The sequence below is a fragment of the Physeter macrocephalus genome, chromosome 5 (assembly GCF_002837175.3).
Source record: "Physeter macrocephalus isolate SW-GA chromosome 5, ASM283717v5, whole genome shotgun sequence".
Taxonomy (NCBI): domain Eukaryota; kingdom Metazoa; phylum Chordata; class Mammalia; order Artiodactyla; family Physeteridae; genus Physeter; species Physeter macrocephalus.
Genome location: NC_041218.1, coordinates 18,590,810 through 18,607,650, shown reverse-complemented (window position 1 = coordinate 18,607,650; position 16,841 = coordinate 18,590,810). Strand labels below are relative to the sequence as shown.

Genomic DNA, 16,841 nt, shown 5'->3' with positions numbered 1-16,841 from the left:
CCCCTCCCCCCAAAAGAAGTTGAGAGGGAAAAGTAGCAGGAAGGATAGGGAAGGGAGGAAGCTTCAGGATGTCCTGGCGTGGAGGTGAGACCCAGGAGGTCCATTCACAGCGCCATTCAGCTGGGCCACGGGCTTGGTGGTGTCATTACCCAAAGGAAGGGCAGCGTGTTAAGTGATCTGAAATCTCTAACATCGACTTATTACTTAATTGCAGTAGCATAGGCATGCCCTGTTTCAAGAAAACCTGGTATTTGGGAACCCATATTGAAAAGACAGGTATATCAGAAGGTAATTGTTCAACTGCCTTTGTAAAGCGCCTCTCTTCCTTTGACGAAAGGAGTCACATCAGGGTTCTTTCAATAGCATGACTACAATCACCCCAGCACAAAAATTTAGATTTTCATACAACTTTTCAGGAACCCACCTGTCACATTCATTGATACATACATCCCTTTGCCTGCGCTTCTCTTTCAGGCTACTCTGTCCACTTGTGACACTCATGAGCTTTACTGTTTACAGAAGCTCTCTGCCTTGACATTTCATCACTTCGTTGATGGAGAGTTTGTTTCCTATCCAATGTTACTGGAAGGAATTCAGCATTGACTGGGGGTCGGGGAGGAAATGAGAGATTACTAGCTGAGGGCATGGAAGCTGCTGCTCCCAAAAGAGGGGGGAAAATCACTTACAATTCTCCCCAGACATGGCTCGCCCTACTTAGGAGCAGTGCCAGGGAGGTTCAGAGAAGCTCTGTGATACAAGGGTGTGAGGATTAAGGAAGACCTCCGCTCCATCCTAGTGTGAGACCAACAAAGAGCCATTTTCACAAGCACGCACATCTTCCCCCTCACAGACACAGCACACGCACCCCAACAGAGAGTCATCCCGCACCACGCGGTACGCAGATGTGCTTTCTCTTCTCCCTCAGGTACACCCGCCACATGTCCACCAAGCCGAACCCAGAAAGGCATCGTCTGTGTAGATGCGTCATACAGCGCTCACTCCCTCTCTCTCTCCCACTCAGTGCCTCACATACACACTCAGCAGCATTCCATGAGTAAATACCTAGTTAGGTAGAGTTTCTTTATGGTTGAGGAAAAAAACACCCGAGTAAGTAATGAAAGGTGAGGAGTAGGAGGAGGGAATGGGTAGGCAGAAAGAAGTTGCGTGGGTAGAGAGCCAGTGAGGATGGCCGGCCGGAGCGACCACACGATGTTAGTCAGCTTCACTTCCCCTGAGTGCTCCGAGATGCTGCTGGGCTCTGCCAGCCGTGTGCATCTCCGGCCTGCTTGGGGATATTGGTTTCACTGCTCACTGGCACCTGCACCGGAGGTATAGGCTGAGAAACAGCTGCCACTGCTACCAAGCAGCCAGCATGACTCCTCGGCTTAATGAAGTTGGAGCGAGACCCAGAGGCTTAGAGGCTGCTCTTCAAGCTCCTTGGATAAATTAAGAAAAGTGAAATTCTTTGCTTATAGACAGACCTCTTTCTCCCATTTCTGTTTGCTGTTGCTATAGTTATTCCAGAAGTGGTTTATATGCAACAAAAGACTTTACTGAAGAAAGGAACGAGAAGCCTTTGCTCTCACTGCACCCAGCATCCAAGTCATCGAGGTTTGGTGCCACCGCCCCCAGGGCTGTCCTCATGCACCCTGCACTGCGCTCAGAACCGGAACTCTCCCCAGGGAGACAGACAGCCTCTCAGGAGACCCTCAAATCGCTTTTTTTTTTTTTCATTCTGATAACTATGGAGAGATCAGACTGGAAAATAGAAAGAAATTTTTTCAGGGTTGATGGAATAATGTTTTAAAAAGGAAAACTGATTCTTTCCTTCATAACTAACAAAGTACTTGGAAAGTACTTTTTCTAAGAGTTAGATAGAAAAACACTGTAAAATAAAAAACCCCCAAATAAACACCCAAATTTGAATTTGTAAAGGATTTATAAGCAGTATAAATAATACCTTAGGGAATAAGTAGGGGGGGAAACATTCAAACGTTGTATAATTCTGTTTTGGTTGGCTGAGATTTTATTTTTGTTTTTGTGGGTTTTTTAAGGAGAAAAATGCTTGAAAAATAAAAGAATCTGTCAATTTAAGAAGGTTTCTTAACTAGGCTTCAAAGTCTAAGTTTTGCTTTTCACTCCCTCACACAAAGATGCCATTAGGGGATGGCTTCAGGTTTTGCACGTCTCCCTATTTTCTTACGCAGGGCAAATGGCTCGTCTCATGTGCACAGAAAGGGCTGGAAAATATTTTTTGTGATCTGAGTGCAGCAGAGAGTCTAGGATTCCAGAGGAAGTGGAGGCCTCCCGCTCCACACAGGAAACAATCTTCAAGCAGGCCTTAAATGCCAGATTCCAGGCCGAGTTTAACTAACCACTGACAGCTCTGTAAACAAAGCAAGGACAAAAAGAGCCCGCTTCCCCTTTTCTGGTAGTCATTTTGGGTTTGGGGGCTGCAGGGGAATTCTGGAATACTTGACTCCATGGCACAGAAACGCAGGAAAAGCGGAATCCTCAGTTGAAGAGCTGGAAAGGGAAGATCTTTCTGGGATTAAAACTATCACGGAGGAGGTAGGAAAGGATAAAATGGTTGGGTTACAAAGAGCTGCTACTTTTGAGCTCTGAAAACAGTTTGATCATAAGTAACTGCTTTTAAAAATGCTGCTGCATTATGTTTATTCGTGGTATTATTGCTGTGGTCTTTATTATTCTGATATTAATATTCTTTTAGGATATGCAAATTATGCCTGGATACTTATTTCTTTCTTTTACTTTTTCTTACTTTTACTTTACTTTCTTATTACTTTCTTTTACTTTTACTTTTCTCTTAGTTCCTAGTTCCTTCTTGCCACTTTTGGTTTTTTTTCACTCTTTTTCTCCTTTCCTCTTTCTTTGTTCACTTTTTTATAACTTTTGTCTGTAGTTCAGCAGGTTACAAAGAACAAAACCATTCAGTAGCTCTCAAGTGATCCCAGCAATATTTCAAGGCTTCAAACCTCTCTGTCTCCCCCTTTTTTTTTTTAAACTGTGATCCTGGAATTTTACTTATTTGTCTCAAATAGTTACATGAATGAGACTGAATTTAACACATAAAGGACAAGGCTTGGCTTGGGAGGCAGAAATTGATCACTGGCTACCTCACTCATCTTCTAAGGTGTTTTTCGTAAGAGTAAAGAAAAAGGGGATGAAAAAATGGTGAGGGGCTGAGGCGACTCATGGGAAGTAATCCTCCGACTCATCTATGATATTGATTCTACTTCTTCCCCTTTAGATCCAGACATTATCTGGTCTCCCTAAATCTGAACCCATACCATGGATGATTTTGAACGTCGCAGAGAACTTAGGAGGCAAAAGCGGGAAGAGATGCGTCTGGAAGCAGAAAGGTAAGGATCTGGGTTCAAAGGTATCTCTATTCTGTTATCCACAATATTGGTTTCAGGCCTCAAAGATCATCAGCCTCAAGGGCCAAATGTATTGCACACTGAACTGTTTGCAAAAGCAGTTATAGAAAATGTTCCTAACTGTTAAGACTCTAAATTCTGCACAAACAAACATCAAGAAAAAGAGAGATTGGAGAAGAAACAAATAGTTGCACTGAATCACTGTCTTTCATATTAGAATTTTTAAATGACAAAAGCAATGTATGGATAAAAGTCTTAAAAGCACTTACAATATTCAAATGACAGAAAAATGACAAATATTGAATGTTGAAGCCATTCTGGAAATGGAAGTCTTCACTCTAAAAGAATAAAGGCAATAAGACCCAGATGGATCTTATGACAAATTTTTATTCTTATTAGAAAAGCCGCCAAATCCAGTAATTCACATATTATGGGTTAATAGCCAGTAGAGTGTGGTACTGTGGAGATTCTGAGTCTAGTTGGAAGCTGCTATGTTGTGTGAGGTGCTATGTATGTACTATGTTGTGGTGACTTACAAGGGCAGGTTGGGGAAATAAAGCAGTAACATGTGGGGCAAGGGGTATAAGTGCATATTTTAAAATTTCAGGCCTCAGAGCAAAAGACAGTGGCATTTAATGTGACTTAACTCAGATGTTGTTTTGAGAAAGCAGAGTAAGCATTCACAGGAAGAAAAATGTTAAACAATGATCTTAAAAGCAAATCAATTTTGCCTCAGTAATTCCAGTGCACAAGTGAAAAGATGGTAGTAAGATGGCCCCTTAGGGATCCTGTAGCAGAAAACTAGAAACTTACAACAAAAAAGTATTTTTTTAAATTTTTTAAAAAATTTATTTATTTTATTTATTTATTTTTGGCTGCGTTGGGTCTTCGTTGCTGTGCGTGGGCTTTCTCTAGTTGCGGCGTGCAGGCTTCTCATTGCAGTGGCTTCTCTTGTTGTGGAGCACGGGCTCTAGGTATGGGCTTCAGTAGTTGCGGCACACGGGCTCAGTCGTTGTGGCGCATGGGCTTAGCTGCTCCGCGGCATGTGGGATCTTCCCGGACGAGGGCTCGAAGCCGTATCGCCTGCATTGGCAGGCGGATTCTTAACCACTGCGCCACCAGGGAAGCCCAACAAAAAGTATTTGAAGCGTAGGATCTACCTATTTGTATGGAGAATTCAAAAGAAGAAGGTAAAGTTACTGCCTTTGATTAACTTGGTCAGAGTAGGCTGCTATATGGCACATGGTACCCTGAACAGTACCTGGGCTCTGTAGGTTCAAATCCCAACTGTCACTTACGAGCTGTGTGGCCATGCACAAGTGACTTCTCACTACGCCACAGCTGCCTTATTTTTAAAATAGGCATAATGTCTATGTAGCTTCTGTGGTTGTTGTGAAGATTACTGAACTTCATAAACAGCCTAGCCTAGTACCTGACACATAAATGGTATATGCTACTATTTTTTTAACCATTATCATTAGCTAACCAAGTAAGAAACAACAGAGCAATATAGTCAGAACTAAAAATTAATACCAAGAAAAGAAAAGGCAGTTATCATCCTGTGATGAAACCAGTCTGGAAAAGCTGCCTGGAAGTGGAGAGCCATGGAGGGAGTAACGATGGTGATGACAAAGAGTAACAGGGGAGCCATGTAGAGGAGGGAGTAACATCCGCAAAACTCAGAGGTGGAAGTAAGAATCCCAGTGCAAGAAACCTGTTAAGTGCTTAAGGAGGAATGAGTTAGACTTGTACATCTTGGGTGTTTCTATTTCATACAAAAGGCAACAGACAGAGACTTAGTGGGGGAGCTATGTGCACTGGGGAACGTTATCTACAGTGGGCTAGAGTGTGGGCGTACTGGAAGAGTTAGTATTGAACACACGATGATGAGGACTGAATCAGGGCAGCGAATATGGAAATGAAGATCAAATATGAGCGTCCTTAGAGGGAGAATTAGCAAATCTTTCAGGAGATGGAGAAACTCAGACTCTCCCACAGAATGTAAGTCTGAGGAGCTGGAAGGGGAAACTGGGAGGTATTCCATTCCTGGGCGGGCATGGGGAGAGTGTTCAATTTCAGGTAGAAGCCACATCCAATTGGAGATTTCCTCCAGGCATTGGGAGATATAAATTGTCAATCTTTGTCCCAAAGGGGAGAAAAATTATTATTAGAGAAGTCAGTTTGGGCACACTCAGTGTGGCAGTGGTAGCACAAAAGCAGAAAATGGATGGTAGTGATAGTGACATGAAAGCAAGTGGAGAGAGAGAGAGTGAGAGGTCATAAAGACATAATGGAAACCGTCAAAGGAGACAAAAACTCAGGGAGTGGGGAGAACCAGGGAGACTATGGGGCACCCGTTGTTGAGCGTACATTGAAGCCTTGTAGGTAGTGTCCAGGTCCACTGGAGCATACCTCTTATCCTTTCCAATGACGTGTTATGTGACCTCAGTTTCTCCTGAAAGTCTATAAAATACTGTTCCCAACAAATGTTTATTCAGCATCCGCGCTGTGCTAGGAACAGTGAAAAAAAATGGGGAAATATAAATAGACATAGTTTCTGTCTTTATGTCCCTCACATTGTGCTAGAAAACCAAAGTATAGCAGGATCAGAAAGCAGACCAGGCCAGAGTGTAGGGGCAGGCCTAACAGAATTGGGGCTTGGGGGACTCAGGAATAGGGACAGGAAATTGGGCATCAGACTAGATCAGTATCTTCAGCTTCTTTGTTTGCTATGTGAATTGGGAAACAGGGACTCAACGTGAGAGGAATAATAGAACTAACTTACTGTGGTTTACCCATACTGTAATTACAGGGAATAAACTAGGTTCTTTTAGAACCAGGATTTTGCCTAAGAATTTTCCACACATCTACATGGTTCATTCCTTCCAGTTTTTTGTTTTGTGTGGAAGGATATGTCTCTCTTTAAAGTCAATCTTAAAAAAAAATGTACCCAGTGAAGCTTACTTGGGTACCCTTAATAACCTAAAATAAATTCACACAAATTTATAATACATGTGTTTAACTTACATTTCTGTCTGTATTAATTCTTTGGGGATATTGTATTTCATTTGATTCCTTTTCTTTCTTTTCTTTTTTTTTTAAGAGAAATACTTAAGTACTTCCTTACATTTGTACTAAGTTTACCTTTTCGTGTTTCAAGGTGAACACTTTAGTTCTGTTATTCTGGAATTTGTTAAGCAAGTCCATGTTCACCCTTTAGGATTTTGTAAAATCTGATCATTTATGGGAATAGCGAAGGTCAGGCTTTATGGTCCAGCCAACTTTGATGGGAAATTTCAGGGTGTGTACAGGAAACAGATGTCCAGAACCAGAAATTAAGCGCCGTCTAAAATTGTGGCTTTGATCTGAAGGTAAAGGGCATATAAGACCCTGGGCAAGTCCCTCTTCCTTTAGCTTTAGAACTTGGCTTCTTCATCTGTGACAGGAGTGGGGGATTGGTGATCATTTTTATTTTCCTTTTGCTTTTAGTGTTGTCTAATTTTTTACAATGATCATGTATTACTTTATTTAAAAACAAATAAAACAATAAGGCAGATTTCCATTTTGAAAAATGAGATTCTATGACCTTATGCATAATACCTGGGGCCAAAATGGACTCTCCTTTGGATTTATGCAACTAAAAGAAAAAACTCAGCCTTGATCTGGAGTGGCCCCAAAGCTCAGAGCTGCAGGCTCATTCATTCAGTCACTCATTCAACAAAATTTTATTGGGCTTCTACTCTGCTTCAAACTTTATTTTGGGGCACCAAGGACAGAGAAGCAGAATGACAAAATTGGGAAAAGTGTGCTTAATGCTTTTCAACCTGTAGAAAAGCAACTACACTGTATCAAGCAACTATACTTTTACATCCTTAAATGTAATATGTACTCTGATATTCACTGATAATTTTTAAAGATGGCTTATGCCCTTTGTATGTTGTACCCCTGCAGAGAGCATGGGGGAAATGGTAACACAGAGAAGAGACTGTTGACTTGTCCACTTCTTAGCCACAAAGCCTTTCCAAATAAAAATACCCTGTTATTTTAATTAGTTGTTATTGAGTTTGACGAGCAGGTGCTGTTCTACTGTGCAATGATAAATCATTTAAAACCTGTACTCTCACCAGATGTTATAACCGCAAATTAAAAGAAACCAGATTCTTACGCATTTTATTCCTCAGAAATAGAGCTTTTAAAAAGTTTATTGAAAAAGCTAACTGTACATGTTGGGCCATTCTGGCTTTCCTGGGTTTGGGACTGACGGTCATTCACTGTATCACAGCTGCCTTGAGACTCTTGTGCACACACCTCATTCTAAGGGTTTGCAGTCCAGTCCATTTCAAATCATCCAGCCTGCCGTAACCTAGACTGGGAACCTAGTTAAATCAAAAATATACTTCCCTTCTTTGTCCTGCTCCTTATCCTTTGCATCTTTTATTCGGTCATCCAAAAAATGTATTGAATAGGTACAATATAGTAAACTGAACCAGAGGGATGAGTTCTCACCAGTCCAGGCAGTGTCCCAATAGTCACAAAGCTTATATCATAGATGAATTAGTAACTTTAGAGCCAACTTGACAAAAGGGGGAAGAAAAAAATGTCAGCAGGCAGAATGGATGGAGCAGGTAATCAGTGAAAATCCTAAATGCTTTGTTTCTAGGCAAAAGATACTATTTGTACACATCTCAAATTAAACTGTACTTCTGAATCAATTACTTATTTGAACAAACAGATAATTTGTTTTGCTGTCTATTATTCTTCACGTATCTTCTGGGAGCACAGAATGAATGGGTATATTCAGCTTCCCTTTCTGTTTCTTTTATTTCAGTCCCTTTCTACCTTTGTCTCTGTATTTCTTAGTGCATCTTAACGTGTTTTCCCCTGTCCGTGTGCACCTTCAGCAACACTTGATCCACTTGTTTCCATTCCAGTCTCCTCCTTATCATCTACCCTGGATTATGCATGCATGTCCTTTTATATCATGGGGGAATACAACATTTTCAAAGGGGAAAATGTAGTGGAAAGGGATGCATTTTCAAAGACGTCAAATCCAGCTCTCTTCCTTTTCAACAAGTACCCCAAAAATGCTCTCTTTCTACACTTCTCAGAGGATACAGGAACCTTAGGAAGGTGACCTTAGGAAGGAGAGAAGCAGGAATTTGCTGTTGAGTGAAGAGTTTTGAGGATGTGATTGGTAACAAGGTCTGAGGGAGGGATCACACTGTCTCAGCAAGAAGAATTCACACCAATTCAAATTGAGCTCTTCTATTATATTTGGCCCAAAGGATTTTGAGCTTTGGTGTATCTGCTGAGAAACCTGCAGTGATGGTTTATCCATGAAGAGATCTTCAGTGAGACGTACTTTTCCCCACGTTGAGCTTGTTTTCACGAGCAGCTCTCTCACTTTTCAAGATGTGAACTCATTGCATTCCCAGCTCCTGCTTTCCACACCCAAATGTAAGTTCCTCTTTCTGATCAGAAGAAAGGACCCTATTGTACAGTTGTTATCAGATTCAGAGGCTCATAGACATAAATCAAGGGAATGAAAGCACTCTTGCTGTTGTCATCGTTCATACATTTTTACGGACCTCTGAAATATACTGATGATTAGACATTTGAAAGTAAATATTTTTACTTCACTAAAAAAGCAAACAATTTTTTAAAGTCCTCTGAGTCTTAAGTAGTTGCCTCCCAGGAGTCTAGCACTGAAACTTTTTACATGATTTAACAGCATGGCCAATCAACGATTACACAAAAAGACTTTTGTTTAAAATGCTTAGCATTGTGACCTTGAAATTTCAAATCAAAATCTTTTCAAATGCGGTTTTTTGTTACTCTGTAATCAAAATTATTTTCCATTTGGAAGTTAAATAAAATATTCCTTGGAAACAGTCTAAATTATTAGAGGAGCTAAATTTGCTCAAAACTTCCCTTTAGGTCTCTCAGAAAATTCATCACTCCAGGGGGCAAAAAAAAAATGTTAGGATTTTTATCTACATTTCTACTTTTAAAAGACTTTTTTCAAGTAATTCATTTGAAAGAGACTTAAAAATATTGCTATAAGGTTTTTATGTTTATTTGATATCGTTTAGGGTCAGCCTAACTTGAACGGAGGGGCACTGAGAAAATGAGGTAGATAACTTTCACCTAAGGGATTTTTAATTATTTATTTGTGTCCAGCCACATGAAGAATCAATATATATATACATATTCATATGCTCCCTCTCTTGTTCTCACGCTCACTCACTCTGAATAGACATTATTTATTACCTCTGTCAATTTATAAACGGTCAAATTATAAACAGTGAAAATGGCATATTTGGACCAATTTCCACTTACCTAACAATTCCTCTGGTCCTAAAAGTATCCCACTTTATGATGATCAGTAGAACATCAAGAGTCCAGGATCTACCCAATGTGACACTTGTTCAATAAAAATTAAAAATCTAGATTCTTAAGGACCTCACATGCTGACCCATAACTTCATTCTTAGCTGGAAAAAATGTGGCATATATATGAGTCAATACACTTTAAAATAGTGCTGAAATTTTTTTACAGTCTGTATATGTGACTCATAATTTACCAGTCTTCGCTCACCTGGGGAGAGGCAGGACAATGTTGTAGTTAAGTATGTGGGTGATGAAGTGTGACAGACCTGAGTTCGAATCTTGACTTTGACAACTACCAGTTGGGTAACCTCATTACAAATTACTTAAACATCTTGTGCTTCAATTTCTTTATGTATAAAAATGGGGATAATTATTCTACCTCACAGAATCATTGTAAAAATTAAGCTAACTAACTGATGTAGGGAAATTAACACAACTATAGGCACACAGTATATACTCAATAAATGTTAGATGTTATTTTTAAAATCATATTAATGTTTTGGCAGGCCTTTCGTACAAAATAATATTTTACTGAATTTGAATTTTCATTCGTCTGTCAGCTCAGTCATTACGATTTGTTGCATCCTTTCTGCAAAGCTTCTTTCCTATACTGATCTGAATATTTGCTAAGATGTTTCTATTAAAGTTGGGAAAGAAATAAAACTTGTAGTCACAAATAAGTCTACCACACAAATATAATTGCTCTATGAGGATTTTAAAATCACATATTGTAGCTATGAAGTTAATTTTCTAATTCATTAATTATATGTCTTTATTTTAAATATAGCATATAAAACATAGCTTAGAATTTTACCTGAAAAGTTCAATCCAGCAAAAATAGTTCTCAAGTAGAAAAAACTTTCAGCCAAATTTTCCATCCAGTGTTAGACAGGAAAGAGAACCATCATTTGTTTAGCATCAGCCAAGTGCCAGGCTAAGTGATGCACTTTATATACCTTATGTCATTTAATTATCAGAACAACCCTATGACCTCATCTTAGTCTGCTCATGCTGTTATAACAGAATACCATAGATTGGGTGGCTTGTAAACAATAGAAATTTATTTCTCACAGTTCTGGAGGCTGAAAAGTCCAAGGTCAAGGCACCAGCAGATTCAGTATCTGGGGTGGGTCCACTTCCTTGTTCATAGACAGCTGTCTTCTTGCAGTGTCCTCACATGGCAGAAACAGTGAGGGAACTCTCTGGGTCTGTTTTAAAAAGGGCACTTATCTCATTCATGAGGGTTCCACCTTCATGACCTAATTACCTCCCAGTATCCTCAACTCTAAATACCATCACATTGGGGATTAGGTTTCAACATATGAATTTAATTGGGGGGGGGACCCATTCAGTTTATAGCAGACCTGGATATTATTATCCCTATTTTGTAGTTGAGGAAACTGTAGGTCTGAAAGGTTAAGTTACATGTCCAACTTCGTACAGCTGTGGAGTACAATCTGGTTCTACCTGCCCCAAATCTCAAAACCTTTTCACTGTAACAAATTGATCAATAGAATTTTTCATGTTTCAACTGGTTGTCTTGGCTGAAGGTCCATTGTCTCTATAATGCCAAAATAACTCCCTAAGATGGGGAGGAACCATTCAAAGCAGTTATGTGGCAACAGACAAAATGAGGCTATTGGGCTTAATTGAACTGTTCTTTATGCTTATTCAGGTAAATTGCTTACATGTGTAGACAAAGTCATTGTTTTGTTTGCCCTCAAAAAATCTCCCGTGTTATTCCCATTTCACAGGAGAATAGAAACAGAGAAGATCAAGTTTTCTCCCTCAAGCCAAAGGAGGCTGTTGGCATAACTCTTCTTGACTTTTCTCTGGATTTTTTTCAATAAGATTGTATTCACCATTAGAACAGGGACTTAGTCACATCATCACTCATGAAATCTTAAGGCTCTCACTAACCTTATAGATACTCTACTGTAGTGGAATGTCACTTTTCCATTTTTGGATCACACACTACTTTGAGCCTCTGATGAAAGCTATAGATGCTCCTCCAAGAAAAATGTACATATGCACCCACAAAACTTGGCACTTCCTTTCAGTGGTGTCATGGACCTCCATCCACAGACCTCCACGGGGCCGATGAACACTGGGCCAAGAATCCCTGATCTACTGAATTTTAAAAGTTCATTTTACATATGAAGAGACTTAAGTCTAGGGATGCCGACCTCCTCAAGATCACCCTGCTAAACTGAGGCAGAGCCTGCTGGCACACTGTAGACCCCTGAATAAATGGAGCTGTCTGTAGAAAATGCCATGGCTATTGAATAGGAAAGTAGAGCATGTTTTGGGGAAAAGAGTGTATACTGCACTGTATTGCATGCAGGGTGTTTTTTATTTAAAAAACATTTTATGGATAATATTACAAAACAAAAGGAGACTTAGTCAGATTACTTCATGGTGAGTAAGATGAAAAGCAAAGAAAGATAAGTAGATATACAGAATGAAAACCGTTAATTGTTAGGAACTAGGGATCGAACTTTGCCATCTTAGTCAAGAAGGAGAAGAAAACTGTGGTGATTTTCCAAAGAGAACCCCATTTGCCATCAATTTTGGAAGTCTTTTATTTGGCATATGTTGTCTAGGCAAGATTTCTTTACACCAACCTTAATTATGATACTAAGTTACTATGTAGGATTTCTCCATCCTTACCAGTTTCATTTTAGCAATTCAGACTCATCAAAGGAGTTTCTTCTCTAAATATGAGAGAGATAGGAACTGATACGATTCCTTAAAGAGGATGTCATGTTTCACCTTTATAACTACTATCTTTGGGGAGAATGGGGAAGATTGGAGTGGGACACAGACATGATGATATCTCCCAGAAAGCAGAATCACACAGACTTGGGTGTGATTCCTGGCTGGGTTAGCAAGGATAACTCTACTTAGCCTCACTGAGCCCATTTCCTCATCAGGAAATGGCCTCATAACAGTTTTTCCTCATAAGGTTCATATAGATTACAAAACACTAGGTAGATAGATGACTGATGATAGATAGATAGACAGATAGATAGATGATAGATAGAATATATATATGATATATATGGTATGTATATATGATTAGTGCATGGTGAATGTTCACTGTCGTTGCTACTTTTTGGCTGGCTGGAGGACATGGTAAGGAAGGAGCTATCAGGAAAGCCCTCTCCAGAGTCATCTCCCAAGAAACTCGGCACCTCTCCAGCTGCCTTCTGGGGTTTCTGAATCACTGAGCATGTGCACAGTCCCCACATCTTCAGACAGTTTGGTGTTCAGTCTCCACTCTGTTTCAAATCTGTTTTAGCCATCACCTTGAAAGTGATGCGAGAATTATGGATATGAAGTCTCCATGCTGAAAAGAAAATCTAATTCCTTATTTTAGAGTCTTTTTTTAAATCTTCCATACTGGTTTGAAATCAAGATAAAGATATAGGGTAGTCTAGTATCTAACATATCAAGGTTTTGATCTCAATAATTTATGTATCTAATATTCAATTAATCATATATTCTAAATAGGTTTTTTTTGCCTTGTGGAATTACAGGGTTTTTTTCATATTACATTAATTATGGTTTCAACACAAATAAAGAAGTAACCTAAAGCCTCTCAACAGCATACATAAAGACTGTACTCATAATATAAAGAAAGTTATGTGCCTAAATTTTACAGAATAACTTCTAATCATTTTATTCTAAATTAGTGATTTTATTCATTTTAATTATGAAAAAGTCAATACACACAAAATAATATTATGTAATGTATATAGAGGTTATAAATCATTGTAATGCCTACACTATAAACTTATCACTCATCTTAAGACCTAGGACATTTCCAATATCACTGAAACTCCCGGCAGACCCCTCTCCTATCCCACCCCCTTGCCTCCCCATCCTCAGAGGTAACCAGAACTCTGAAAAATTCATTTATTTTTTTTTTTAATTCTAAATAAGAGAATATGAGTTTAGGTGAGAGTTTTTCCAGGATCCTGTGATCCAAAGCTTTCCAAAGATTCTCTCCAGACTCAGGTGAAAGTGTTAATGAGAGCCCACTGTTCTCTGAGAGGGCAACAAATTTACCTTTCTAAACATAGGGGACCAAAGGAGTCCTTCTATGTCCACAGATGGGAACCCTGGAGAAGTATTACAAACAAACAATTCTCTACAAGCAAAGAATGCTCATCAAAATCAAATAAAGTGTAAGGAAGGCTATCAAATATGTATGTTGAGTATATCTATTCTGCCCGTTGGTTTTCTCACTGACCAGCCAAGTATAAGAGATCTGCATTTGTAGCTATTATTTGGCCAGGTGGGACTGCAGACAGGATTGATTACAGACTATTCCAAATTCTTATTCAAGGGAAATCTATCTCAATTGCTTTGAAGTCTTCTAGGGAAATAGTTAACCTTTATTATCCCAAAGGTTCTTAACATTGTTATGAGAAAGTACCACTGAACATGAAACATGAGCATGTTGGAACAATACAGTGGCTGTATAAATGGATTCTCTTTCATCCGTGAATGAGGTTAAAGAGGAATAATGTGCATACCTTGTGAATAAAATCAGTTCTTTTCACTAGTTTGCCACATAATAAGTAATGTTCATCAGGAGCTGGAAAACCAGTTTTTAGTCTATCATAAATCTTCATTAATTCAGATTCTTCCAGTTTTAAATCTTTATGAAACTATAGAAGAGTATAAATTTGAACTATTTATAAGTAAAGGATTTGATTAATACGTTAAATATGCAAGCTACATTCCATGGCTTAGTTATTAAACACGTGAGAGCACAACTTTTTAAAACTTTTTAAAAAACTGGAAACATTCACCTGCATTTAAAAGCTTAATTTGCTAATTATAAATCATTTTTATTCATGCAATTTTTAAACAAGTTTCTAATTTTTTTTAGTTTGATTGAAGTCACCAGATATACTTGAACATATTTTCAAAACTGAATTTCTTTAAAAATATTGCATAATTTGTAAAGACCTTCCTTTCAGTTAGTCTAGATTAATGAGATTTGACATTACATTTGAGATTAGTACCAATTAACTAAGTTAAAATATGAGGGTTTATTTTCCATTTTAATAACCCCCTACATCACATACAGTTCCTTTGGTGGAATAAAAATCTTGGTAAAGTACACATCAGCCACTATAAATAGCAGCCATAAGCCTGTACATTCAGGAGAGTCTCCAGAGAGTGTACTTTAAATTGCATATTGTTTAGAATAGGAAATTCTTCCGATGTTCATACTTTCCATTGTGGGTGAAATGGTCTACCCCGTGTCACATCTTCACTGGCTTCCATCTTCCTGTACCATTTAGGGATCCAACTGTTAGATTCCAGAAGATTGCTCAATGTGCGCTTCTTATTTCCTTAAATAACCTGGGTCTTATTGTCCAGCGGGAATTTTGCATAATTAGGGGCTCTCCAAATGAAAACTAGATAACTTCCAGAGCTGGCCCCAGCAACTAGGTAATGAAGCAGTCCTTTATTTCTGGAGCTAGTAGCTCTACTGTGCCTGTTTAGCATAACAGAGTCAAACCATTTTTGATTCCCACAGAAAACCTTGCACTGTTGGCAGGTCTTTCTGGGGAAATCAAGAGACTAATATGGAAAATTACTGAGCAGGAAGTGAAGAAACAGACAAGCATGATGAGATGATGGGTTATCATGCTGGTTCGAAGACCAGAAGCCTCAGCAGGTATAATTACACTCCATCTTTCCCAAGGCACTATTGGCAACTGCAGCAGATGTATACCTCTGCCCACTCTTTCCTTGAAGAGTCCTTCTGTTTCTCTAATCAAAACTGTTGCGTATATCTTGATTTTTTTTTTTTTTTAGTGGGGGCCCGTTTTGGAGATCTAACATTTCCTCACCATTTCTCCTTCCTTGATGAAGAGGATAAGAAATTACTGTTAAGGGGACTTGGACAAAAGTTGTGATATAGAAAGAGTTGATATCTGATGCCCTTCCTTCCTGATACTCCCCTTTTAAGAGCCTTTAACTCTTCCCACCTAACTAACCGTGAAAGCAAAACATTCCAAATATATGTATGTTTCCTGAGCCAGCACCCTCTGAGTATATCCTGGCTACCTAGGGAGTATCATTGCTATGGAAGCTCCATGGCTTATGAACTGAACAGAATGAAGCTTTTATAAAACTCAAGGCTGAGGCAGGATGGAAATTCCTAAGCCTTTCATTTCTAAGTGCCTCACTTCAGAGGCACATGAATATAAGTTCTATCTCATTGAAACATTTGTCAGAGCAATGGTAGAGTGAACCAGGGAGGCATGCCCTTCAGAAAGGAGTTAGTCTTCCACAAGAACTCTGATTGAAATGTGGAATTACTGCTAGGAAACATATCCTGGTATCCTATTGGGTTATGTGGTCAGAAATTAAGACTCTCTTCCCTGCATTCTCAGAAAAGAGTTTGGAAGTCCAAATCATTGGACCCAGCTTGCAGAGTTACACGTCCAAGAGCACATAGTCAGTGGCAGCATTAAATCTGGAAACTTTGTCATTTACTCCAGTTCTGGTGCTTTTCCCTCTGCATTACGCTGCGGATAACCCCTACAACTGCCTCTAACTCCATGAAAGAAAGTACCTTTTAGATCAAGGATAAAAGAAAGAGGGTACTGGATGAAAGTTTAGAAGATCTGGGCTTCCTCATCAGTAAAATAGAACTAACACTTTTCAGGGTGGCTGAGCAAATTAAATGAGATATGGACAAATGTCATCAAAAGTGTAAGGGAGCTGCGCATGACAGATGCTTATCAGGTAGGGGGTACCTGTGTGATTCATTTAGATCGGATTCACTTCTATTTAACTCTGTGTGTAGTGGCAAGTTTCATTCTGGTCATATACTGTGTTTCAAAAGACAGTTCACACTTCTCTCTCTGCTAATCTTATGCTATCTAACTGGCCCTCGGGCATTCTAGGCTTTCAAAAATCTGACTCAGAGAAAATACTATAAAATGTTACCTCTCACTCTCCCCAGAGCCTATCACCCCTGGAGAGGGCTTAGGACCTCAAATGCAGATTAGAAGCAGCCATT

General features: G+C 39.1%; 1 protein-coding gene across 11 annotated transcripts in view; it reads left to right on the top strand.

Moving 5' to 3' along the window:
• The window catches only part of CALD1 (caldesmon 1), a 181,484-nt gene that overhangs the window by 83,562 nt on the left and 81,081 nt on the right, over positions 1–16,841 (top strand). For all 11 annotated transcript variants that reach the window (XM_028489717.2, XM_028489719.2, XM_028489718.2 and 8 more), the window contains exon 2: positions 3,272–3,383. In XM_028489717.2, coding sequence (XP_028345518.1) covers positions 3,313–3,383 — 71 coding nt within the window. In that variant the 5' untranslated portion in view covers positions 3,272–3,312. The remainder of the gene's footprint in view (positions 1–3,271; positions 3,384–16,841) is intronic.